Genomic DNA, 24277 nt, shown 5'->3' on the forward strand with positions numbered 1-24277 from the left:
CTCACCCCACCCCCGAGCCCCGCCGTTAAAAGAGCGGGTACCGGGCCCCCCCCACCCCGCAGCGGCCCCGTTCGGGGCGGCCCCGGGAGCCGCCGCAAAAACGGGGGGAAGCGGCGTCACGGACAGGATTCGAACCTGTGCGGGGAAACCCCATTGGATTTCGAGTCCAACGCCTTAACCACTCGGCCACCGTGACTCCCGCGCCACCCTGCGCCGCGCTCCGCCTAGACCGGGCCCCGCCGCCGCCCCGCCCCGCCCCGCCGCGCCCGCCGCGCCCGGGCCCGCACCGGGGCTCCCCGCCGCCCCCGCCGCCCTTCCCGGGCCCCGCCCGCCCGGGCCGGTTCCCCCGCGGCGGGGACGGGGGGGCGCAGAGAGGGAGCGGGCAGCGGGAGGAGGCGGCGCGGGGCGGGGCCGGCAGGGGGCGGTAGAGCGGGCGCGGCGCGGGGCGGGGCCGGCAGGGGGCGGTAGAGCGGGCGCGGCGCGGGGCGGGGCCGGCAGGGGGCGGTAGAGCGGGCGCGGCGCGGCGGGAGGCGGCGGGAGGCGGCCCGGCCCGCTCGAAGATGGCGGTGCGGAAGAAGGACGGCGGCCCCAACGTCAAGTACTACGAGGCCTCGGACACCGTCAGCCAGTTCGACAACGTCCGCCTCTGGCTCGGCAAGAACTACAAGAAGGTAGGGCGCGGCGGGGGGCGGGGGGCGCCGGCACCGGCCCCCGCCCCACCGGGCCCGGCCTGTCACGGCCCCGCCGCCGCCATCGCCGCCCCCGCCCCCCCCCCCCCCCCCCCCCCGGCCCCGGCGGCGGCGCTGACCCCCCGCCCCCGCAGTACATCCAGGCCGAGCCCCCCACCAACAAGTCGCTGTCGAGCCTGGTGGTGCAGCTGCTGCAGTTCCAGGAGGAGGTCTTCGGCAAGCACGTCAGCAACGCGCCCCTCACCAAGCTGCCGGTGAGCCCCCGCCGCGGCGGGCAGCGGGCCGCGGGCGGGGACGGGGACACGGCGGGGACGCGGCCCAGCGACAGCCGGGGACAAGGCCCCGAGCAGGGACAGCGCCCCAAAGACGCGGGGACAGAGCCCCAAAGACGCGGGGGACAGAGCCCCGATGACCCGGGGACAAGGCTGAGCAGGGACAGTGCCCCAGAGATGCGGGGACAAGGCCCCAAAGGCCTGGGGACAGAGCCCCAAAGACCCGAGGACAGAGCCCCAGTGAGCTGGGGACAAGGCCCTGGTGACCCGGGGACAAGACCCTGTGCAGAGACAGTGCCCAAAGACCCAGGGACAAGGCCCCAAGCAGGGACAGCGCCCCAAAGACCCGGGGACAGAGCCCCAGTGAGCTGGGGACAAAGCCCCGAGCAGGGACAGCGCCCCGAAGACCCGGGGACAAGGCCCCAGTGACCCAGCTGAGCATTCCAGTGACCCAGGGACCGCGCCCGACCACGGACAGCACCCGGTGACCCGGGACAGTGCCCCAGTGCGGGACAGCGCCTGGGTCAGGGACGGTGCCCCAGTGTCCCGGGGACAGTGCCCGGTGACACTTGGGGACCATCCTGCTGGGGACTGCCCCCCAGGCAGGGTCCGTGCCCTGGGGACAGCGTCCCACGAGGGACAGTGTCCCACCAGGGACAGCACCCCGACACTGGGACACGGCCCCGACCACGGACAGCGCCCCAAGGGCCCGTTGACCTTATGGACCTGGGGACACCACGCAGGACAGCGCCCCATGGAACCGGGGACAGTGTCCTGACACGGGGACAGGTCCCCAGCTGGGGACAGTGCCCCAACACCACAGGGACTGAATCCCAACCCAGGGACAGAGCCCGACGAGGGGATGGCACCGTGACGTGGGGATGGCACCCCACAGCGAGGGGATGGCACCCTGACGAGGGGATGGCACCGTGACGTGGGGATGGCACCCCAGCGAGGGGATGGCACCCTGACGAGGGGATGGCACCGTGACGTGGGGATGGCACCGCAGCAAGGGGATGGCACCGTGACGTGGGGATGGCACCCCAGCGAGGGGATGGCACCGCAGCAAGGGGATGGCACCCCAGCGAGGGGATGGCACCGCAGCAAGGGGATGGCACCCCGCCCAGCTCCCCGCCGCACCGGGGACGCCCCACCCCTTGCAGCCACCCCCCCCGACCCCTTTCCTCCCGTTACAGATAAAATGCTTCTTGGATTTCAAGGCGGGAGGAGCCCTGTGCCACATCCTGGCAGCGGCCTATAAATTCAAGAGCGACCAAGGATGGTGAGTGCCTGCCTGTGCCCGGCGGGGCCGGGGGTCCTGGGAGCGGGAGGGGCCGGGGTGGGGGTCACGGGGCCGGGGGCGGGGGCTCCCCGCCACGGGAACGCCCTGGGGTGGCCTCGGCCAAGGTCTGCACGGGGGCGGGCTGTTCGTAGGGCACCCAGCAAGCAGGTGCCGGGGCGCGTCCCCCCTCCCCACCCTGGACCCCGACGGGGTTCAGGCGCGTGTGCCCCCCTCCCCACCCCCCCAGGCTTTGGATGCTGACGAGGAGACCTGAGCTGTGGCTTTCATGAGAGTCGCTCTTTTCTTCCAATAAGGCGGCGTTTCGATTTCCAGAATCCCTCGCGGATGGACCGCAACGTGGAGATGTTCATGACCATCGAGAAATCCCTGGTGCAGGTAAGAGGCGCCGCCCCCGCCCCTCCCGGGACCCCCCTGTCCCCCACCTGCTCACCGCTCCGCTCTCCTTCCCCAGAACAACTGCCTGGCCCGGCCCAACATCTTCCTGCACCAGGAGATCGAGCCCAAGCTGCTGAGCAAGCTGAAAGACATCGTCAAGAGGCACCAGGTCGGTGGCAGCGCCGGGGCGGGGGCGCAGGGGGCCCCTCCAATGCCCTGCCCCGGCCCTCAGCCCTGGACCCACTCCCCTGCTCTCCCTGCAGGGCACGGTGACCGAGGACAAGAGCAACGCGTCCCACATCGTCTGCCCCGTCCCCGGGAACCTGGAGGAAGGTGGGTGCAAGGGGGAGCCCCCTGCTCCGAGCTGACGGTGAAACGCCCGGGGCGGGGCGTGGCGTTTGGGGGCCAGAGCCGCGCTCGGCGTCACGGGCGGCTCTCGGGGGGAGGGTGGGTCCGTGTGCTCAGCGCCGGTCCCGCTCCATGTCTCCCGCAGAGGAGTGGGTCCGGCCGGTCATGAAGCGCGACAAGCAGGTCCTGCTGCACTGGGGCTACTACCCCGACAGGTGAGGGGTCCCGGGCAGGGGCTGCGGGGACGCGGCTGACGCCCGATGGAGCCCCCCGTGCCCGTGGGGCGCCCAGCCCGCTGTGGGTGCTGCTCTCACCCCGTCCCTCTGCGCCCGCAGCTATGACACCTGGATCCCCGCCAGCGAAATTGAGGCCTCTGTGGAGGACGCCCCGACGCCGGAGAAGCCCCGGAAGGTAACGGGGAGCCCCGGGCTGGGATGGCGGCTGCAGCCCCCTCCTCCCCTGCCCGCTGGCTGCCTGACGCACCCCACCCCTGCCCGGCAGGTCCACGCCAAGTGGATCCTGGACACAGACACCTTCAACGAGTGGATGAACGAGGAGGACTACGAGGTGACGGACGAGAAGAGCCCCGTTGCCCGCAGGAAGAAGATCTCGGCCAAGACGCTGACGGACGAGGTCAGAGCGGGGCTGCAAAGCCGCGGGGGGGACGATGGGGGTCTCTGCTTGGCCATCCCGCTCGGTCGGACCCAGCGACCCCCCGTCCCCCCAGGTGAACAGCCCCGATTCAGACCGGCGGGACAAGAAGGGGGGCAACTACAAGAAGCGAAAGCGCTCGCCCTCCCCCTCGCCCACCCCAGAGGCCAAGAAGAAGAACGCCAAGAAGGGGTGAGCCTGGGCGGGGGGCGGCGGGGTGGCGTCCAGCCCCGGGCAGGGGCTGGGGGGGACTCCGGCCCCAGGGGGGCGGTGGTGACTGGGACACGGCGGGGTCTCTCCCTTCGCAGACCCTCCACCCCCTACAACAAATCCAAGCGTGGGCACCGCGAGGAGGAGCAGGAGGACCTGACAAAGGACATGGACGAGCCCTCGCCCGTCCCCAACGTGGAAGAGGTCACCCTGCCCAAGACAGGTCAGGGTGGGGGGCCGGCAGCCACCCCGCGGGGTCCCCCCCGTCACGAGCGTGGGCTGGGGTCGGGGCCCGTCCTTGGGGTGCTCAGCGCCGCTTCCCTCCGCTGCAGTCAACACCAAGAAGGACTCGGAGTCTGCGCCCGTCAAGGGGGGCACCATGACGGACCTGGGTGAGTCCGAGCCGCCGGGGCCGCGCGCCGCAGCAGGTCCCCCATCGCCACAGACCTGGCAGTGCCCAAAACTGCCCCCGCTCTCCTCTCTTCCAGATGAGCAGGAAGATGAAAGCATGGAGACGGCCGGCAAGGTGAGGCCCGGGCCCGTCTGCAGGGCAGATGTTCCCGCCCCAGCACGGGCTCACCATCGCTCACGGTCGCCTCTTATCCCTCTTTCCTTGTCCCTCTTCTGGGGACAAGGGCCCCTTTCTGCCCTGCCCTGGGGCTGCAGGCGGCTTTGCCCTGGGCCATTGGCCTCACCGTGCTCTCAGTGAGGATGAGGAAGGGTGCAAAAGGGGTCTCAGGACCCCCTTGCCCACGTGATGCTGGTCTCTGGCAGGACGAGGAGGAGAACGGCACCGGGAGCAAGGGGGAGCAGGCCAAGAACCCCGACCTGCACGAGGACAACGTGACGGAGCAGACCCACCACATCATCATCCCCAGCTACGCCGCCTGGTTCGACTACAACAGGTACGGGGCAGCCGAGGGTGAGGACGGCGCCCCGGGGCGCCAGCCGGACGGCGTGCGGCCGCTGGGCCGGGCCCTTCCCGAGCGTCTCGTCTTGCAGCGTCCATGCCATCGAGCGCCGAGCCCTGCCCGAGTTCTTCAATGGCAAGAATAAATCCAAGACCCCCGAAATGTGAGGCTGAACCCCGCCCCCCCGCACTTCCCCATCTCTCCCGGTGCCGGCGGGGCCGTGGCCGGCACTGACGCCTCGCCACTCTCCCCCAGATACTTGGCTTACCGCAACTTCATGATCGACACGTACCGGCTGAACCCGCAGGAGTACCTGACCTCCACGGCGTGCCGCCGCAACCTGGCCGGGGACGTCTGTGCCATCATGCGGTGGGTCTGGCGCCGGTGGGGCCAGGGGGACCAGTTCGGCACCCTGGCGCTGGCGGAGGGACCGGCGGGGTCTGAGCCCCGGCTCTCCGCAGGGTCCACGCCTTCCTGGAGCAGTGGGGCCTCATCAACTACCAGGTGGACGCCGAGAGCCGGCCCACCCCCATGGGCCCCCCGCCGACCTCCCACTTCCACGTCCTGGCCGATACGCCCTCGGGGCTGGTGCCGCTGCAGCCCAAGACGCCCCAGGTGGGTGCGCGGGGGCGGCCGCTCCTCGCCCAGCCGCGTCCCCCCTCTGCCTTTCCCCGGTCCCCGCGGGGGCCGGGCGCGGGGTGGGGGCGGGGGGTGGGGGGATCGCACAGCTTCGATCCGTGCCTCAGGGCCGGCAGAGCGACGGCGACGCCAAGACGGGCCGCAAGAGCAAAGAGATCGAAGACCTCGTCACCGAGACGGTGAAGGGGAAGCCGGAGCTGGTAGGCGGCTCCTTGGGGTCCGTCGCCCCGCCGCTGGCCGAGGAAGGCTCCTTCCCTCCTCCCCCTCGCGCCCCGCATGCCGCCCTGCCCCGGGGAGCAGGGACGCGGGGGGGACACCGTGACGAGATGGGGCACGAAGGCTTCTCTGGGATGGGGGGGGACCGGCGTCCTCGCGGCCTGTCCCCCGTGGCCGCGTCCCCAGCGTCCCCTCTCCTCCCCCGGCAGCAGACCTCGGCCTCGCAGCAGATGCTGAACTTCCCCGACAAGAGCAAGGAGAAGCCGGCCGACATGCAGAACTTCGGCCTCCGCACCGACATGTACACCAAGAAGAATGTCCCCTCCAAGGTGGGCACCTCCCGTCCCCGTCCCCGTCCCCCTGCCCGCCGCCGCTCACCCCTCTCTCCCCGCGCAGAGCAAAGCCGCCGCCAGCGCCACGCGGGAGTGGACGGAGCAGGAGACGCTGCTGCTGCTGGAGGTGAGTGGGGGTCCGCGGGGAGGGGGGGGACGGGGCCACCGGACCCCGCTGATGCCCCCCACTCCGTCCCGCAGGCCCTGGAGATGTACAAGGACGACTGGAACAAGGTGTCGGAGCACGTGGGCAGCCGGACGCAGGACGAGTGCATCCTGCATTTCCTGCGGCTGCCGATCGAGGACCCCTACCTGGAGGACTCGGAGGCGTCCCTGGGGCCGCTGGCCTACCAGCCCATCCCCTTCAGCCAGTCCGGCAACCCCGTCATGAGCACCGTCGCCTTCCTGGCCTCCGTCGTCGACCCCCGCGTCGCCTCCGCCGCCGCCAAGTCGGCTCTGGGTAACGCGGCCCCTCCCGGCGGGGGTCCGGCCTGGGGGGACGGGGCCCGTGGGGAGAGGGACGAGTCCTGTGGGGGGTCCTAGAGGAGGGTGGGATGGGTCCTACAGGGAGTTCTATAGGGAGACAGGACGAGTCTTACGGGGAGATGGCCAAGTCCTATAGGGAGCCAAGATGAGTCTTATAGGAAGATGGGAATGAGTCCGATAGGGATTCCTGCAGGGAGACAGGGTGAGGCCTATGGGGAGATAGGATGCGTCCTATAGGCAGCTGGGGTGAGGCCTATGGGAGAAGATTGAGTCTCATAGGGATTCCTATGGGGAGCCAGGAGGACCCCTGTGAGGCGCTGGGATGAGTGCGCTAGGGCATCCTATAGAGAGGCAGGACAAGTCCTGCGTGGAGCCAGGATGAGGCCGAGCCCCCGAGGGCTGTGCGGTGCTGAGGCCCAGGGCTGGCCCCGAGGGCGCGGGGCCCCGCTGAGGGCCCGCTGCCCCGCAGAGGAGTTCTCCAAGATGAAGGAGGAGGTGCCCACGGCCTTGGTGGAGGCCCACGTCCGCAAGGTGGAGGAGGCGGCCAAGGTGACGGGCAAGGCCGACCCCGCGTTCGGGCTGGAGAGCAGCGGCATCGCCGGCACCACCTCCGACGAGCCGGAGCGGATAGGTGAGGAGGGGTCCGTGTGATGAGTTTGCCAGGCCTGGGGCGGGCAGCAGCGGGGCCTGACCCTGCGCTTGCATCCCCAGAGGAGAGCGGTGCGGAGGAGGCGCGGGCGGAGGCGCAGCCGGCGGAGGAGAAGAAGGAGGCGAAGGTAGTGTCTGGCGCGGGGAGGGGGCGCGGGGGCCTGGGGAGGGCGGCTGGTGCCGGGACTCGAGCGGCTGCGGGGCCGGTGCCTCCCCAGGAGCCCCGGGACGGCGCCGCCGAGGAGGAGGCGAAGGAGAAGCCTGGGGAGGTGCCCAAGAAGGAGGAGGAGAAGGGGAAGGAGGTGGAGGGCGAGAAGGAGCCCGACAAGGGTGATGGCGATGGCACAGGTGAGTGGGGCCCGGCTGGGCTGGGGGGACGCCGAGCCCCCCACGGCCCTGCCCCGCCGACGCGGCCCCCGCCCTGCCGCAGGGGAGCCGGAGAAGGAGAAGGAGGCGAAGGAGGGGCCGGAGGAGGCGCCCAAGGAGCCACCGGAGCCCGAGGCCGAGCGCAAGGCCAAGGTGGAGCGGGACATCGGCGAGGGGAACCTCTCCACCGCCGCCGCCGCCGCCCTGGCCGCTGCCGCCGTGAAGGCCAAGGTGAGGGGCTGGGGTCGGGGCTGGGGGGCGCAGCGCAGCCCCGGTGCGGGTGCTGACCCCCCCGGCCCCCCGCAGCACTTGGCGGCAGTGGAGGAGCGTAAGATCAAGTCGCTGGTGGCGCTGCTGGTGGAGACGCAGATGAAGAAGCTGGAGATCAAGCTGCGGCACTTCGAGGAGCTGGAGACCATCATGGACCGGGAGCGCGAGGCCGTGAGTGGCGGCGGCGGCGGCGGGGGGAGCCAGGCGCTTGCCCCCAGGCCCGCATCCCCTGCTGACCCCCGCCCTGTCCCCCCAGCTGGAGTACCAGCGGCAGCAGCTGCTGGCGGACCGTCAGGCCTTCCACATGGAGCAGCTGAAGTACGCGGAGATGCGCGCCCGCCAGCAGCACTTCCAGCACCTCCAGCAGCAGCAGCAGCAGCAGCCGCCCCCGCTGCCGCCGGGCGCCCAGCCCCTGCCCGCCGCCGCCGGCGCCCCCCTGGCCCCCGCCGCCCACCCGCTGGGCGCGCCGCCCGCCCCCGCCATGGTGGCCCCCGCCGAGCCCGTGGGGCAGCCGCTGCCCGGGGCCCCCCCGCCGCAGCCGCCCCCGCCGCCGGGCGCCCCGGCCGTCCCGCACGGTGAGTCGGGGTGCCCGGGGCTGGCTGGGTGGGTGGCGTCGGCGCCGGGGTCTCGGCGCTGACGCCCACCCCGGCTCTCCCCGCAGCCCCGGTGCCGTTCCCCGGGCAGCAGCCGCCGTCCCAGAGCCTGGCTGGGAGCCTCGGTGGCAGCGGCCACCCCGCCGTGCCCGGTAATGCGCCCGCGGCCCTGCCCTTCGGATTGCCTCCATCCGCCATCCCATTTAGCATGGCTAACCCCCCCGCCGAGCCCCTCGGCGCCACCTTCCCCGCTAACCCGCCCGCCCTCCCGCTGCATGGGGCCCTCGCCAGCAGCATGCCGTCCGGGGGGCTGCCCCCCCCCGCCCACCCACCCGGCCTGGCCCTGCCGCACCTCGCGGGGGGCTCGGCCGCCGCGCACAGCCCCGCCATCGTGGCCGCCGTGCAGGGAAGCCTCCTTCCCAACCCCGGCCTCCTCGCAGGTGAGACATGGGGGGGCGCGGGGGGCCACCGGGGACGGGGAGGGGGGGACCCACTCGCGGGCGCGGGGCTGGGGGGCTCAACCCTTCCCGGGCGCTGTGGGGCAAGAGGTGCTCGTGCACCCCCTTGCCCCCCCCAGATGTGACCCCCCCCCCTTTCTTTTCTCTCCCTGCAGACCAAGGCCCCCCCCTGCAGACGGACCCCATCGCGCCCAGCCCCAGCACGGCCACCCCCGTCCCCCCCACGCAGTGAGCCCCCGCCGGGGCCGAGGACGCCGCAGCCCCGACCCCGCCGCCGCCACCGGCCCGGGGAGACCGGCCCTCCCGCCCCGCAAGGCGCCCCGAAGGAAGCCCCCCCCCCCCCCCGCCCTGACCCCCCCAGCTTTGGTATTTTTTTATGATCGTCCCGGATTTTATTTAAGCGTTGGTCTCCCCGGGCGGGCCGGGCCCCCGCTCCCCCGGCTATTTATGAGACAGCTCCCATCGCACCTGCACACGTGGGCATTCCCCCCCCCCCCGACCCCCAGCTCCTCCGCAGTTGTCACCCCCCCCCCTTTTGTTTTTGTTTTTTTTTTAAAAAAACCAACAAAAATAAAATTCCAAGTCCCCGGGGCGGGAAGAAAGCGGCCGGTGGCGCAGGCTCTGTCTGGGGGGCGGCGGCGCGCGGGGGGGCAGCGCCTTCCCGACACTTTATTGACTGGGGGCCGTGGGGCAACACCCGCGCCGGGGGGGCGGGGGGCTGGCGGCAGCGGCAGGAAAATGAGGGGAAAGGCACCAAAGCCCGAGCGGTTTGGGGGTTTCGATGGGGAGGGGGGGACGGGACGCGATGCCACGAGGGGCCTCAGCCGCTCAGCACCATCCGGACCAGCTCTGTGGAGAGAAGGGGAGAGCGGGGTGAGGGGGGGGCTCTGCCGGGCCCCCCCCCGCCCTCGTCCCGGAGAGAGGCAGGAAAACCAAAGTCAAACGGCTGAAGAGCGCAGGGAGGAACCGGCGTCGCTGCAGCCCCGGCCCGACACCGCCCGCGCTGCCGGGGGCCGCGCCGGCCCCCGCCCCAGCACCCGCCTCCCGGCCCCGGCGCGCAGGGGGCTCCATGCAGAGGGGCATGCGGGGGCGGCACCGAGGGCGAGAGCGCAAACCAGGCGGCCTTTTTTTTTTTTTTGTTTGTTTTTGCTTTTTGTTTTTAAAAAAAAAAAGACTCCACCAGAAAAAATAGGAAGGAAAAAAAAATGGTAAGTAACTGAGGGGAGCGGGGGGAGGCGTACCCCTGCGGCGTCACCCTGACAAGATGTGTCTCACAAACGCTGGGAGGAAGGAAGGAGACGATGGTCAGGGAGGAGCGGGGCCGCGGCCGAGCCCCCCGGCCCCCCGGGACCCCCGGGACCCCCAGCCCCCCGGGACCCCCGGCCCTCACCTTCGTAGTTGATGCAGCCGTTGCTGTCCTCGTGCCCGGCCACCAGCTGCTCCACCTCCTCCTCCGTCATCTTCTCGCCTGCGGGACAGCCGCGTCACCCCGGGGCGATGGGGGGACGCCGGGGGTCCCCGGGGCTCGGGGGGGGCCCTGGAGGTGGCTGGGGGCTTTGGGGGACCCCGGGACCGGCCGGGAGCTCACGGGGTGCCCGGGGCGGGCTGGGCTTTGGGGGTCCCCAGGGATGGCCGAGGGGGCCCCGGGGGCTCGCGGGCATTCGGGGGGCGACGCTCACCCAGGGTGACGAGGACGTGGCGGATCTCAGCCCCCATGACGGTGCCGTTGCCCTCCTTGTCGAAGACCCGCAGCCCCTCCACGTAGTCCTCGAAGCAGCCCTGGTCCTTGTTCTTGGCGATGGTCTGCATCATGGGCAGGAACTGCTCGAAGTTCAGCGTCTTCAGGTTCATCTCTGCGGGAGGGAGGCCGTGGGCGGGGGCCCGGGGGGGCCGGGGGGGGCCGTGGGGCGGGGGTCCCCCACTCACCATCGCTCTTGGGGTTGCCCAGCACCTTCATGACCTCGGCGTTGGTGGGGTTCTGGCCCAGCGCCCGCATCACGTCCCCGCACTGGCTGTACAGGATCTTCCCGTCCCCGGTGCGGTCGAAGAGCTGGAACGCCTCCTTGAACTCTGCCGGAGCCCCCCGTCAGCGCCTCCGGGACCCCCGGGGCACCGGGACCCCCCCGCCCCGGGACCCCGCACCCGCGGCACCCCGCGCCCCCGGGACCCCACCACCCGCCCCGCCCCCCCCCCCCCCCCCGGGTCGGGTTTCGTTCACGGGCAGGATCCGGTTTCCCGGTGGAACCGGCCGGGATGGAGGCCGCCGCGGCCGCCGCTCCGGGATGCTCCCCCCCCCCCCCGCAGGAATGCGCGGCCCGGCCCCGCGCTATGCCCATATAAGGGCAAATGGCGCAAGAAGGGCCCGCGCCCCCCCCGCCCCGCGCCCCCCCCGGGCCCGGCCCCGCACCCCCGGGCCCCGCACCCCCGGGCCCGGCCCCGCACCCCGGGCCCCGGCGCGAACGGCCCCGCCCGGGCGAGACTTTGCCCCGGGCCCGGCCCCGCCCGCGCAGGAAGCGCTGGGGCCGCGCCCGGTGCCGGGACGGAGCGGGGGGGGGGGGGGTGGGGGTGGGAACGGGGGCTGCTCCCGGTGCCCGGTACCGGTCACTCACCCGCGGTTTGCTCCTCCGAGAAGTCGCACTGCGGGGAGAGCGCGGCGGTCAGCGGGCACCGGCGGCACCGGCACCGCCCGGCCGCGCCCTCGGGGATGGCGCCGGCGCCCGGGGCCCCGCCGCCCCCCCGCGCCCCCCGCCCCGGCCCCGCCGCCCCCCGCGGCCCCCGCCCGCCGCCCCCGGTGCCCGCTCCCGGTGCCGGTGCCCCACCATGGCGGCGGCTGCGCTCCCTGCTCCGCGCTCTGGGCCGGGCGCGGCGGGCGGGCGCTTTCTACCGAGCGGCGTCACCGCCCGCCCCTCGGCCCCGCCGCCGCGTCACGGCGCTGCGCGGCGATGCATTATGCATGAGGGGGCGGGGCGGGGCCAGGCCACGCCCCTTCTCCGGGGGGGATTTTTTGTCTAAAGATGGGCACGGAGCGGGGCCGGGATGGGGGGGGGCACCCCCCAGGTGACGTCATCACGGGCACCCCAGTGACGGCATCCCACGGGCACACCCCGGGGGGGGGGGGGGGGCACCCCAACGGCGGCCCCACGGGGACACCCCCGTAGGGAAGCACCCCACGGGGACACCGCGACGGGGGACGCCCCAGGGACTGCGCCCCACGGGGACCTGACACCGGGGGCACCTCGGGAGGGAGACCCCCACGGCCACCGCCATGAAGGGCACCGCGGTGGGGACACCGCGATGGGGACACCGCGATGGGGACACGAGGGCGGGCAGCCACAGGACCAAACCCCACGGGCAGCATCCCACCGGGACGCGACACTGGGGACACCCCGATGGCCACCGCCATGAAGGGCACTGCGATGGGGACACCGCGATGGGGACACCCCGCGGGTGGCACCACACCAGGGACACCGTGACGGGGACACATCCCAGTGACCACCCCGTGTGGGAGCACCGAGACACCGCGAGGGGCACCCGTGGCGGAGCGCGGCACGGGGGGGACAGCGCGGACCCCGGGACCCCCGGCACCACACGAAGCCACCGCCGTCTCCTCCCGCCTTTATTAGCGCGGGGGGGGGACGGGGACGCAGCCCCGGGAAGGCAGCGAGGGGGTCGGCGCGGCGGTGGCGCAGCGGTGGCATGGCGGCGGTGGCACGGCGGCGGTGGCACGGCGGCGGCGGCTGTAAGGAAAGCGTCTCCCGGGGGGGCCGGGGCACAAGGCCAGGCCGGGCCCCCGCGCCGGGAGGCTCGGCGGTGGGGCAAGGCACGAGGGTCGTAACAGTCTGGGGGCGCGGGGGGCCCGGCCTGGCCCCCCGGCGTCTTTGGTCAGCAGCGAGGCGGGGGGCGGCAGGAGCGGGCGGGGGGCCCGGCCCCCCCACCCTTCCCGCAGCCCCAGGCACGGCGGGGACTGGGGGGCCCGGGGGGGCCCCGCTCTAGGGGCTGCTCCGCTCCTCCCGCAGCTCGTACCTGGGGGGGGAGAGGTGAGGGGGGGCCCGGCCCCGCAGCCGGAGGGACCCACCGGGATCCCCCCGAGAGCCCCCGCCCCGGGACAGCCCCCCCGGCCCGGCCCCGCTCACCAGTGGGTTCCCCCCTCGGACAGATCCACCTGCGCCAGGTCCAGATGGAGCTGGGGGAGAGCAGAGGCTCAGAGGGGCCCCCGGAGCCCCCCCGGGCCCCCCCTGAGCCCCCAGACCCCCCCAGAGCCCCTCACCTTCCCCAGCACCTCCTTCTCCCGCGACATGAAGGAGAGGGTGGATTTGACGTGAGCTTCCAGCTTGCGCCGGGAGGCTTCCTCAAGGGACATGTCCCACTCGAACCTGGGGAGACTGGGCTGTACTGGGCCGTACTGGGCGGCACTGGGCAGGCTCCCCCCCCGCCCCGTCCCCCTCCCCACCTCTCGTTGAAGTCGGGGTTGAGGGTCTTCTTCTGCACGCTGGTCTTCCTCTTGGTGCCGCGGCTGCGGTCGGGGAGCAGCACCAGGGACACGTAGGGGTCGGGCAGCTCCTTCGCCGCCGGCCTCAGCTTCCTGGGGGGACGCGGCTCAGCGGGGGGGGTCCCAGCCCCGAGCCCCCCGCCCGAGCCCCCGCCGGGCGGCCTCACCTGCAGCCGTGGACGATGGCCACCAGCTTGCGCTCGTCCCGGTGGTACCAGAGCGTCAGCTGCAGCCGGCCCAGGGGCCCCTCCGCCGGCTCGGGGTGGCTGCGGGGACGAGGGTCAGCGGCCCCCGGACCCCCGGCACGGGGGGGCTCGGCCCGGGGGGCTCACGCCCAGACCCCCCGCCCTGGCCGGGGCTTTGCGCCCAGAGCGGACGGGGGTTGAACGCGATGCGGGGCCCGGGGCCGGCCGGTGGCGGGGGGCTCGCGCCCCCCAGCCCTACCTGTCAGGCGGGAGCAGGCGCTGGCGCAGCCCCCCGGCCCCGCACTCCTCCTCCCCCGGCGCCTCCGCGGGCTGGGAGGCAGCGTCCCCCCCGGCCGGGGACGCGCCGCCGGCCCCCGCCTCCGCCTGCTGCGACACCAGGACCTGGGGTGCGAGCGGGGGGTGAGGAGGGTCCCAGCCCCCCCCCCCCCGCCCCCCCGAACCCCTCTCCCCCGTCACTCACCCCCAGCTGCGCCCGCAGCAGGACCTGGCTGCCGGGGCCCCCCCCGGCCAGCGGGAACCAGGCGTCCAGCGCCAGCCCCTCCGAGGCCAGGAGCTGGGGCAGGGGCAGGCTGAGGGCGCCCAGGGGCTGCCCCCCCTCCTCCTTCACCTGCGGGCACAGGCGGCTCAGCACCCCGGGGCGGGACCCCCGCCGCGGGGACGGGACCCGGGGACGGGGCAGAGACCTGCAGCTCCAGCGACTCCACGTGGGGCCGCTTGATGAGGAAGGAGAAGCCTTCATCCCACACGGGCTCGGTGGTCAGGGCGCAGGTCTGGGGGCAGGAGAGCGGGTGAGAGAGCGAGAGACCCCCCCAGCCCCCCCGGGCCCCCCATGCCTCACCTTGGTCTTGACGGAGACGTCGCGCACGGCCAGGCTGGCGAAGGCGGCGGGCGGCTTGGAGCCCTTCCGGAGCTGGGGACAGCGGGTTGGGGACGTTGGGGACGTTGGGGACGTTGGGGACGTTGGGGACGTTGGGGACGGGTGGGGGGTGCCCGGGGCAGGGCCGAGGGGACCCCAGGCGCGGGGCAGCCACTCACCGGGAGGTCGGCAGCTCGGTCCACGAAGACGGAGAGGAGAGCGGCCGAGAGCTCCTCGCCCCGGGCGGGCTGCAGGAGGCTGTTGGTGTGCAGGACCTGGGGGGGCGGGGGGGGCTGGGGTGCCGCCGCGGCGTGGGGGCGCACGGGGACGGAGGGGGATGCGCGGGGACGGGGAGGGGGACACAGGGATGCCCAGACATGGGCATGGCAATGGGGACAGGGATGCGGGGGGGGATGCGGGGGGGGGATGCAGGGGGATGCACAGGGATTGGGACAAGGATGCATGGGGATGGGGCTGCATGGGGACTGGGACAGGGATGGAAGGGGAAGGGGAAGGGGAAGGGGAAGGGGAAGGGGAAGGGGAAGGGGAAGGGGAAGGGGAAGGGGAAGGGGAAGGGTCCAGCTGCGCCCCCGCGTCCTCGCGAGCCGGGGGCCGTTACCTGCTCGAGGAGGGCGGCGCTGGGGCTGGGGGCCAGGCTCTCCAGCCGCACGTGCAGCCGCCCCGACTTCACCTCCTCCAGGGGCAGCCACTGGCGGGACAGGGAGGGCGGGTGAGACCCCCCGGCGCAGCCCCCCCGGCGCAGCCCCCCCCGGCCCCTCTCCTACCTCGTCCACGACGCGGCTGCTCAGCACCCGCCGCAGCGGCACCTTGCACCTGGGGGGGGGCAGCTGGTGAGGGCTGGGGGGGGGCACCCCGCAGCCCCCCGGCCCCCCGGCACCCACCGGCCCAGGAAGTCGTCCTTGTCGATGTCCTTGTCAAAGAGGTCGAACTCCACGTCCTGCCCCGGGACGTTGTCCACGATCACCTGGGCCGGGAGAGGCGTCACCGGCGGGGGCACCCCCGGACGCCCGGGGCCCCTCCCAGCCCCCCTGCCTCAGTTTCCCCTCCTGGGGGGGAACAGGACCCCCCGATGCAGCGCATCCGTGCCCGGGACGAGGATGCCCGGGGCGGGGGCAGACGGGGCGCGGGGACCCCCCGGTACCTCGTAGACCTCGTTCCAGCGGGGGTTGAGGTCCTCCTTGATCACGCGGCTGCGGAAGACCCTCCCGGCCACCCGCACCTTGGCGTAGGGGTCGGAGCGGCCCCGCACCACCCCCTTGAAGAAGTTGTCTTTGGCGATCAGGTTCTCGGCCTCCAGGAGGTGGATGCGCAGGACGTGCTGGGGACACGGGGACGCGCCGGGAGCTGGCACGGGGGCTGCTGGGCACGTCGCGCCCCACGCCCCCCCCGGCCCTCACCCCCCTTCCTGCCATCGACCCCCCCTTCCTGCCCCCCAGGACCCCCCCAGCCCCTGAGCCCCATCCTGCCCCCCAAAACCCCCCATCCTGCCCTCCAGGACCCCCAGAGCCCCTTCCTGCCCCCCCAGGACCCCCATCCTGCCCCCAGGACCCCCAGAGCCCCTTCCTGCCCCCCCAGGACCCCCATCCTGCCCCCCAGGACCCCCCCAGCCCCTGAGTCCCTTCCTGCCCCCCAAAACCCCCCATCCTGCCCCCCAGGACCCCTGAGCCCCATCCTGCCCACCAGGACCCCCATTCTACCCCCCAGGACCCCCCCAAGCCCCTGAGCCCCATCCTGCCCCCCAGGACCCCCCCGAGCCCCCCAGCCTCCCCAGTGATGCCCCCCCCCTGGCCCCCCCATCCCCTCCCAACCTCAGTGCCGAACTGGGGGTGGGGGCTGGCGTGGGTGGGCCGCTGGGTGCCACCGGTGCTGGCCGGGGCGTCCGGCTGCCCCGGGGGGCTGAGGACACCGTTCTCGGGGGGGTCGAAGAAGAGCACCTGCGGGGCCGGGGGTCAGCGCGGGGGGGTGTGGCAGGGGCAGGGCCCCCCCCGGCCCCCCGAGCCCCCCTCACCCGCAGGACCAGCTTCATGTAGAGGCGGCTGCCGGGCCCCGAGCGCTGGAGCTGGAAGGGCTGCTCCAGCGTCAGCTCCGGGGCGTCGAGCAGGCGGGAGAGCGGCAGCGAGAGGGAGCCCAGGCTGCTCTGGCGGGGGTCGTCCTTCACCTGGGGGGGCACGGGGGTCACGGGCGGCCGGGGGCACGGGGGATGTGGGGAGAAATGGGGGAGAAATGGGGGATTTGGGAGGGGGGAACTGGGACAGGGATTTGGGGGGACATGGGGGGAAATGGGGCTGGGGATTTGGGGGATCTCGGGGGATGCGGGGGGACGCGGGGCCGGGGTCTCGCCTGGATGTCCACGTCCTGGTTCACGGGGTCTTGCAGGAAGAAGCGGAAAGCATCCTCCCAGACGGGCGCAGTCGTGTTATAGACCACCTGGGGGGAGCGGGGTCAGACCCCCGCCGGCCGGCCGGGCCCCCGCACCCCAACCCCGCGCCGGCACGGCCGGGCCCCCCGGGCCCCTCCGCCCACCTTGCTCTCCCGTGTGACATCCTGCACCGAGACCTGCACCACCGGGTTGGGCTCCTTGCCCGGCTTCTTCATCTGCACGGAGACGGGGGTCGGGGGGGGGCACGCACCTCCCACCCCGCAGAGCGGGGAACTGGCAGCCGCAGCCCCCCCAGACCCCACTCACGGGCAGCTCCTCGGCCCGGTCCAGGTACACGACCAGGATGGCGGCTGACGGGGGATCGGGTTTGGTCACGATTGACCGGTTCCTCTCCAAAACCTGGGGGATGCGGCCGGGGGGAGTCGGCTGGGGCAGACAGCCCCCACCCCGTGACCCCCCCAGCTGGGCTGAGACCCGGCAAACTCATCTCCGGGCTGAGCCCCGCTCACCTGGTCCAGTTTGGAGGCGTCGGACATGAGCGAGAGCCACTCCAGGCGCAGGTGGAGCCGCCCCTGGCCCCCCTCCTGCAGCGGGAACCACTGCGGGGCAGAGGGGTCAGCATGGCCCCCCCGGCCCCCAGCGCCCCCCGCCCCGGCCCCCACCTCATCCAGCACCCGGCCCCCAGCCCCCCGCGCCGGCACCCACCTCATCCAGCACCCGGGCCTTCAGCACCTCCCCGAAATCCAGCTTCATCCTGGGGGGTGGGAGAGGCCGTGAGCTGCGGGGCCGGGGCGCAGCGGCCCCCCCAGCCGCCAGCCCCCCGCACCTGCCCAGGAGATCGTCCTGGTCGGGGTCCTTGTCGAACAGCTCCACCTCCATCTCCTGCCCCGGCACCTCGTGCACCACGAACTGGGGGACGGCGTCAGCGGGGGGGGGGACACAGGGGGTCCCCCCGCCCGGCACGGCCAGGCTGGGGCCGTCACGGGGGTCCCCGTGTCCAACCCGGCTGGGCTGGGGCGCTCCTGCCCCCCCGGCCCGGCTGCAGATGCTTGGGGGGTCCCCGTGCCCCCCCTGACCCCAGCTGGCCGGGGGGGCCATGAAGAGGCTCCGGGGGGTCCCCGGGGGGGGCCTCACCTCATAGACCTCATCCCAGGTGGGGTTCAGGTTGTCGTCGATGACGCGGCTGGTGACGACCTGGGTGCCGACGCGCAGGACGGCGTAGGGGTCCGACTTGCCCTCCACCAGCCCCCCCATGAACCGGTCCTTGGAGCGCAGGTCCCGGGCGCTCCGGAGGTGCACCCGCACCACGCCCTGCGGAGGGGGTCAGCGCGGGGGGCAGCTCCCGGCCCCCCCAGGCCCCCCCGGGCCCCCCCGGACCCCCCTTACCCGGGGCAGGGGGCAGCGGAGCTGGGCGGCCTCGTGCAGGTTGGGCACCAGCGGGACCAGGAGGCGGTTGGGCAGGACGAGGTAGGAGGCGATGGCGTCCATGATCATCGTGTCCGACATGGAGCTGGGGAGGGGGCACGGTCACGGGGGGGGCACGGACCCGGTCCCGGGAGGACCCTGCGGCGGGGCGGGGGCTCACCTGAGCCCCGGGATGTCCAGCAGGTTCGTCATCCCCGTCCAGTTGATGTCCAAGGTCTGGGGGGGGGGGATGGGGTCAGACGGGGGGGCCGGACCCCAGCCCCGGCCGGCCGGGGGGCCGGTCCCGGGGGGGCACTCACCGGGCGGCGGATGAAGAACATGCTGAGGGCCCCCACGATGGGCACGTCGCCGAGCAGGGGCTCCAGGATGATCCGCAGCATCCCGTGGAGCTGGGGGGGCAGCGCTGAGACGTGGCCCCCCACGGCCACAGCCCCCCCCCCCCCCCCCCCCCGCCAGCTCCCCACGCCCCCCTCACCTGCATGCCCTTCACCCCCCGCCTTGCAGAAGAACTTCTTCACTTCCACGTCGATCTGGACGTCACCCACGTAGCTGCGGAGACGGGGACGTCGGGATGGGGGGGGGGGGGCTCCACCAGGGCCCCCCCAGCGAGGGGGCGGCGCACAGGGGGCTGAGACCCGGCGCCTTCGCCGCACGGGTGGCTCCGGCCGCTCACCTGATGTTGAGGTCCAGCAGGATCTGCTTCTTGTGGGCGCCGGGGTGAGACCTGACCCCCAGGACCCGGAGAGGCTGCGGGGGGGCAGCGGTGAGCGGGGGGCCGTGGGGGGGGCGTGGGGGGCGGCGATGGGGGGCACCCCCCCGAGGGGACCCCTACCTTCTCGCCCATGTCCACCTTGGTGAAGGTGAAGGTCTGCAGGTGGGTGTTGGAGGCCCGGATGGACGGGGCGACGTTCTCCACCAGCAGCTTCTCCATGTACTGCCCGAAGAAGGGCCAGGCCTGCGCCAGGATCTGCCAGCAGACGGACGGACGGACGGACACGGGGGGATGGAGGGCGGGAGGGATGGGAGGGTGCGGGGACGCAGGGAGGGAGGGATGGAGGGATGCGGGGAGGGATGGAGGGATGCGGGGAGGGATGGAGGGATGCGGGGAGGGATGGAGGGATGCGGGGAGGGATGCGGGGAGGGATGCGGGGAGGGATGCGGGGAGGGATGCGGGGAGGGATGCGGGGAGGGATGCGGGGAGGGATGCGGGGACGGACAGACAGACGGACACCTCACCTTGTTCAGCCATTCCGCCCTCTCCACGTCCGGGAAGCTCACCTGCGGGCAGAGGGGCCGGGAGTCTCGCGAGGCCGCGGGGGCACGGCCCCACCCCAGCCCCGTGCCTCAGTTTCCCCAGCCGGACGCGGCTCGGGGGGGGCGGGGTCCCCCCCTGCAGCTGTGACCAACATCTGGCCGCATCGGGCCCCGCCGTGGCCGTTCCCGGGGGGCGGGGGGTGTCCCGAGGAGGGGGATCCCCGTGGGGAGGGGTCCCCAGAAAGGGGGTCCCGGTGGGGGGGGGGGCCCGAGGAGGGGGGTCCCGGCCCCCCCCGGCCCCACGGGGGGGGTTCCCGGCCCCCCCGCCCGCCGCAGCCCGCGGCCGGGCAGGAAGCGGCCCCCCCCGGGCCCGGTGAGTCACGGCCCGGCCCCGGCGCTGCCGGAAAGCCGCGGGCGGTACCCGGGGGGGGGGTCACCCCGTGGCGGGGGGCGAAAGGGGGCCGCGGGGCAGCAGCCTGGCGAGCGGGGGGGGGTCCCGGCCCCGGGGGTCCCGCCGGGAGGAACCGCGGGCGGGGGCTGCAGCACCCGGAGCCGCGGACGCTGCCGCAGACACCGGCGGGGGGCGGCCCCGGGGGGTCCCGGCCGGGGCGGGGCGGGGGAGCCCGAGGCGGTCCCGGTCCCGGTGCCGCCGCCGCCGCCGCGGGGGATAACGGCGCAGCGCGGCGGGGGCGGGCACCCGCTTACCCATGCCGGCAGCTCCCCGCGGGCCGCGCCCAGCCCGGCGGCGGCGGCGGCGCGCACGGCGGCCTCCTCTTCGCGCTGCAGGCGGGCGGCCAACCGCAGCCCGCGCTCCCGGGCGCGCCGCCGCCGCCGCCAGCCGGCGTAAAGCGCCAGCGCCAGCACCAGCGCGCCCGCGCCCAGCCCCAGCAGCCCCGCGGCGTAGGCGGGCAGGGCCCAGAGCAGCCGCCGGCCCAGGGCGCCCAGCGCCGCCAGCCCCGCGCCCCGCCGCTCCATCCCGCCGCCGCCGCCGCCGCCGCTCCGCTGCCGCCGCGCCGAGCCCCGCCCCTCACCGCCCATTGGCCGCCCGCCAGCGCCGCGCCGCGCCCCTCTCACCGCCCATTGGCGGCCCGCCAGCGCCCCGCCCCGCCCTCACCGCCCATTGGCCGCCCGCCAGCGCCCCGCCCCGCCCAGTGGCCGCCCGCCAGCGCCGCGCCCCCCTCACCGCCCATTGGCCGGCGCCACGCCCTGGGCGGGGCCTCGCCGGCGACGCTCCGCCCCCTCGCAACGCTGCGCGGGGCGGTGCCAACCCGAGGGGGGCGGAGCATACAGCGCGTGTGGGCGGGGTCTCGGCGAGCGGTCACGTGTCCCGCCGCCGTCCCGGCCCCCCCCCGCCCGGTCCCGTCGCCCCCGCGCCCCCCCCCCCCCGCCCCGGCAGCGTCCGGAGCCATCGCCGCGGCCTGGGTTGGGTTCTTTTAATGGTTGAAAACGTTACAGGGCCCGGGGGAGCCGCGGCCCCGGTGCCCCCCCCCCCGGGACGCAGCCCCGGCGCCGGGGGGGCCGTGTCCGTGCGCGGGGCTCCGCCGGGAGCAGCCCCGACACCCCCCGTGTGGCGGGGCCGGGGCGAGGCCCCGCACCCCCGGCTCCCGCGCCGCCGGCGAGAGCCCCCGCGGGGGCTGCCGCCACCGTCCGCCGGCAGGGAGGCGCCGCCCGTCCTCCTCCTCCTCCTGCCGCCGCCGCCCGGCTGGGTCCCGGCGGTCAGTGCGGCATGGCCGTTATCCTCATGCTCTGGGAGGCGATGGGGTAGGTCACCATGGGGGTGGTGGCGTGGCTCATGGTGATCCCGCCCAGCGGCTGGGCCATGGAGACGGCCACCGGCGCCACCGACACGGCCACCGGCGCCATGGAGACCGGGGGGGGCCATGCCCTGCGCGATGGTCTGGGCCAGGGCGGCGGAAAGCGGGGTGATTTCGGGGTTCATGGGGGGAGCGGCGTTGGCGGGCGGAGCCGCCTGGGCCCCGGCGGGAGCCACCAAATCCTGTTGGGAGACGGGGCGGGGCTGGAGGGCCTGGCTGCTGAGCGTGGTGTGCGTCTGGGCGATGCTGTGGTTGTAGTTGGTGACGGTGCCCACAGTGGGGGCCAGAGTCTGCTCGGTGGCGGTGGCGGTGGAGCTCAGCGTCATCACCTTGGCCTGGTTGCGGAACTGGGCGTTCTGCTCCAGCAGCACCTCGTTGGTGGCCAGCAGGTTGTTCACCTGCTTCTTGAGATCCTCCACCCGCTTGCGCAGCATGATGTTCTCCTCCTCCAGCAGCCGGTACTCCACCGTCCGCGGGCTGGCGAAGCTGTACTCGTAGGTCTCGAAGTGCAGCCCGTCCACCCGCCGCCGCTTCAGCACGGGGTCGTGGTCGTCGTAGCGGCGGACGGCGGGGACGATGCCCTGCTCGCGGGCGGCCAGGCCTCGCGCCTCGTACTCGTAGTCCCGCTGCAGGTGCTGGAACTTGCACTTGGCGCCCCGCTGGCAGTCGCCCTTCAAGAAGTCCCTGCAGATGGGCACCTCCTCCTTGCTGTTGGGCAAGTCGGCGGGCGAGAGGCCCAGCCCGGCGGCCACCTTCTGCCGCAGGCGCGGGGGCAGCTCCCCCGTCTTCTTGTAGCAGTCCTCGTCCTCCTTGGTGCCGTGGATGAAGCGGCAGTTGAGACGGACGCACTCCTTGTTCTGGAAGTCGTGGCAGAAGATGAACTCGTTCTTGCGCACGCCCAGGTTGGTGACCTCGCTGATGTCGGGGTGCCGGAAGCGGCAGCGCTTCCCTCGCTTGCAGACGTTGCGGAGGAAATCGCGGCAGATGTCGTCGGCGTTGGCGCCCACCTCATCGCCGCTGCTGCCGTTGTTGTAGCTGTCGCGGTCCGGCATCTTCGCCGCCGCCGCCGCCGCCGCGGGGCTCCGGGCACTGCGGGAGGGAGGGAGCGGGGTGAGGGGGGGGACCGGGAGCGGCCCCCCGGCACCGGGAGGGGGGGAAACGCCCTCCCCGGGGCACCGGCAGGGAGCCGGCGCGGGGGCAGCGCGGCCCGGGGGCGGCACGGCCCGGGGGGGCCCCACGCAGCCCCGGGTGCCCCCGCCCGGTGCCAGCGCGACCGCGGCCCCCCGAGCGGCGGGGGGGGGGGGGCCCGGGGCAGCCCCTCACGGCCGCTCCCCGGGGCTGCCGCTGCCGTCAGCGGGGGCGGCCCGGGCCGGCGGGAGGGCGCCGGGCGCCGCCGGGCCCCGCTCCGAGGCCTCCCCGTGCCGTGACGGCCCCGCCGGGAGGGCGGAGGGGGCGCGGCCCCCCCGCCGGGTCTCCATAGCAACCGCCCCGCAGGCCCGGGGCAGGCCCGGCGGCGGGGCGCGGCGGCGGCTCGGCCCGGGGCGGGGGAGCGGCGCGGGGGCGGCGGAGCGGGGCCCTTCCCGGTGGCGGCGCGGCGCGGCCCGGCCCCGCACTCACCCGCTCGCGGCCTCCTCGCGGGTCCTCCAGCGCCAACAATGAGCGGCCCCTTCCGGCCGCCGCTCTGCGCCGGGCAGGAAGTGCTCTATGGTGCTTCCGGGGCGACCCGGAAGAAGCTACGTTTTTTCCTCCCGGCATGCGGCGCGCTGACGCTTCTTCCGTCACCGTGACGTCTTCCGCGTGCGCCGCTGTCTCGGTGCTTCCCGCGGGCTCCCTCCGCCGCGCCGGGACCGGCCCCAGCTCCGCCCGCTGACCCCTCCCGTTACCGGAGTCCCCGGCCCGGTCCCGCCCGGTTACCGGATTCCCCCCCCGGTTACCGGAGCCCCCGGCCCGGTCCCGCCCGCCGCCCCCGAGGCACCACAGCGTCTCCCAACAACACCAACTTTATTCGCGGCGCAACGGCCGCCACAGAGCACAGCAGCGGCCCGGCGCAGCGGGTCCCCCCCGCGGCACCGGGCCCTCCCCGCGGCACCGGCGGCGTCTCCCCGGTGGTGGCGGCGGCCCCGCGCCCCGGCCCTGCTCAGCTCCGCGGCGGGGCCTACTTGGACCTCTGCCTCATCTTCCTCCTCTTGCGCTTCAGCCTAGGGGAGAGACCGGCGCTCAGGCCCCGGGGCCGGCCCCGCGCAGCCGGTACACGGCGGCGGCCGGGACCCCCCCCGCTCCCCGGCGGGGCGGCCCCGGCGAGCGGCGGCCCCGGGGGAGCCCCACGTACCTGCGCATGCGCTTCTTGCGCCACTGCGGGGAGAGGAGAGAGAGCGGCCGTTAGTGCCGGTACCGTGTGCCCGGAGCGGGCCCGCCCCGAGGCCCAGACCCCGTCCCGCTCCCTCCCGACAGACCCCTCCGCCGCGACAGACACCCCCCCCGCCGCGACAGGGAACCCCCCGCGCCGCCGCCGCCGTCCCCACGCATCCACAGAACCGCGGCTCCAGCCCCCCCCCCCCCCCCCCCCCCCGGAACCCCCGGCGCACCGACCCCCCCGGCCCCCAACCCCGCGCACCGACCCCCGGCCCCGCTCCAGGTCCCGCTGCAGTCGCGACCCCTGCACCCGGAGCCCCCCCGCCCCGGGCCCTCCCGGGCGGGGATAAGGCGCCATCGGCCGCCCCCGCGCCGCCCCCCGCCGCTCACCTTGGCCCTCATGGCGGTGCGGAGGCGCCGCGCTCAGTCCCGGCGGGCGGGCGGCGGCGCGGGCGGCGGATGGAAGCGGATGGAGGCGGCGGCCGGCGGCGGCCCACAAGATGGCGGCAGCAGCGGCCGAGAGAGGCCGCGGGCGCCCGCCGGGGCCTATTTATAGGGTAGCGGCCTTGGCCCCGCCCCTGCGTCGCGGGGCACGACGGGAGCTGTAGTCCCCGCCCCGCGGCACGACGGGAGCTGTAGTCCCCGCCCCGGAGCATGACGGGAGCTGTAGTCCGCCCGCCCGCTGCCATTTTGCGCGGCCCCGGGGGCGAGCG

General features: G+C 74.6%; 4 protein-coding genes and 1 long non-coding RNA gene across 6 annotated transcripts; 1 reads left to right on the forward strand and 4 right to left on the reverse strand.

Annotated features, from left to right (window-relative positions):
- The first annotated feature begins 530 nt into the window (after positions 1 to 530).
- Positions 531 to 9112, forward strand: SMARCC2 (SWI/SNF related BAF chromatin remodeling complex subunit C2). The gene is made up of 29 exons (XM_082332612.1): positions 531 to 671; positions 824 to 943; positions 2158 to 2243; positions 2558 to 2639; positions 2716 to 2808; positions 2903 to 2972; positions 3133 to 3202; positions 3323 to 3398; positions 3489 to 3620; positions 3715 to 3830; positions 3947 to 4071; positions 4181 to 4240; positions 4337 to 4374; positions 4623 to 4753; positions 4851 to 4922; positions 5015 to 5128; positions 5221 to 5374; positions 5506 to 5598; positions 5824 to 5943; positions 6011 to 6073; positions 6148 to 6406; positions 6902 to 7063; positions 7144 to 7208; positions 7299 to 7428; positions 7511 to 7677; positions 7753 to 7887; positions 7973 to 8291; positions 8378 to 8749; positions 8923 to 9112. Exons 1-29 carry the CDS (start codon positions 561 to 563, stop codon positions 8997 to 8999), a joined length of 3612 nt encoding a protein of 1203 aa, XP_082188738.1. The 5' UTR covers positions 531 to 560; the 3' UTR covers positions 9000 to 9112.
- A 275-nt stretch (positions 9113 to 9387) lies between these two features.
- On the reverse strand, positions 9388 to 11706 carry MYL6 (myosin light chain 6). Of its 2 annotated transcripts, XM_082332695.1 has the most exons (7): positions 11587 to 11706; positions 11377 to 11404; positions 10694 to 10837; positions 10447 to 10620; positions 10158 to 10235; positions 10009 to 10047; positions 9388 to 9616 (listed from the first exon to the last, which is right to left on the reverse strand). In XM_082332695.1, the coding sequence occupies exons 1-6, from the start codon at positions 11587 to 11589 to the stop codon at positions 10019 to 10021; spliced, it is 456 nt and encodes a 151-aa protein (XP_082188821.1). In that variant the 5' UTR covers positions 11590 to 11706; the 3' UTR covers positions 9388 to 9616; positions 10009 to 10018. The 2 variants fall into 2 exon arrangements, with proteins under 2 accessions (XP_082188821.1, XP_082188822.1); XM_082332696.1 differs by lacking the exon at positions 10009 to 10047.
- A 664-nt stretch (positions 11707 to 12370) lies between these two features.
- Positions 12371 to 20376, reverse strand: ESYT1 (extended synaptotagmin 1). Its single transcript, XM_082332616.1, is given in 32 exon segments — positions 12371 to 12790; positions 12901 to 12950; positions 13035 to 13140; positions 13218 to 13349; positions 13424 to 13522; positions 13701 to 13843; positions 13923 to 14069; positions 14146 to 14232; positions 14301 to 14372; positions 14498 to 14593; positions 14938 to 15027; positions 15104 to 15152; positions 15221 to 15303; positions 15481 to 15657; positions 16148 to 16273; positions 16348 to 16497; positions 16680 to 16766; positions 16863 to 16934; positions 17026 to 17118; positions 17229 to 17318; positions 17425 to 17473; positions 17546 to 17628; positions 17854 to 18030; positions 18106 to 18229; positions 18305 to 18360; positions 18444 to 18533; positions 18620 to 18637; positions 18639 to 18693; positions 18818 to 18891; positions 18977 to 19111; positions 19381 to 19422; positions 20104 to 20376. Coding segments are annotated over 32 exon segments (3156 nt in total). The 5' UTR covers positions 20374 to 20376; the 3' UTR covers positions 12371 to 12756.
- A 633-nt stretch (positions 20377 to 21009) lies between these two features.
- ZC3H10 (zinc finger CCCH-type containing 10) lies at positions 21010 to 22966 on the reverse strand. Its single transcript, XM_082332668.1, is given in 3 exon segments — positions 21010 to 21277; positions 21279 to 22301; positions 22830 to 22966. Coding segments are annotated over 2 exon segments (1149 nt in total). The 5' UTR covers positions 22265 to 22301; positions 22830 to 22966; the 3' UTR covers positions 21010 to 21114.
- A 230-nt stretch (positions 22967 to 23196) lies between these two features.
- On the reverse strand, positions 23197 to 24097 carry LOC309600379. Its single transcript, XR_014230428.1, has 3 exons — positions 23955 to 24097; positions 23542 to 23564; positions 23197 to 23410 (listed from the first exon to the last, which is right to left on the reverse strand). It is a non-coding gene; the product is annotated as an uncharacterized lncRNA (long non-coding RNA).
- Between the last annotated feature and the right edge of the window lie 180 nt (positions 24098 to 24277).

The sequence above is a fragment of the Platalea leucorodia genome (assembly GCF_965183815.1).
Source record: "Platalea leucorodia genome assembly, chromosome: 23".
In the NCBI taxonomy this organism is placed as follows: domain Eukaryota; kingdom Metazoa; phylum Chordata; class Aves; order Pelecaniformes; family Threskiornithidae; genus Platalea; species Platalea leucorodia.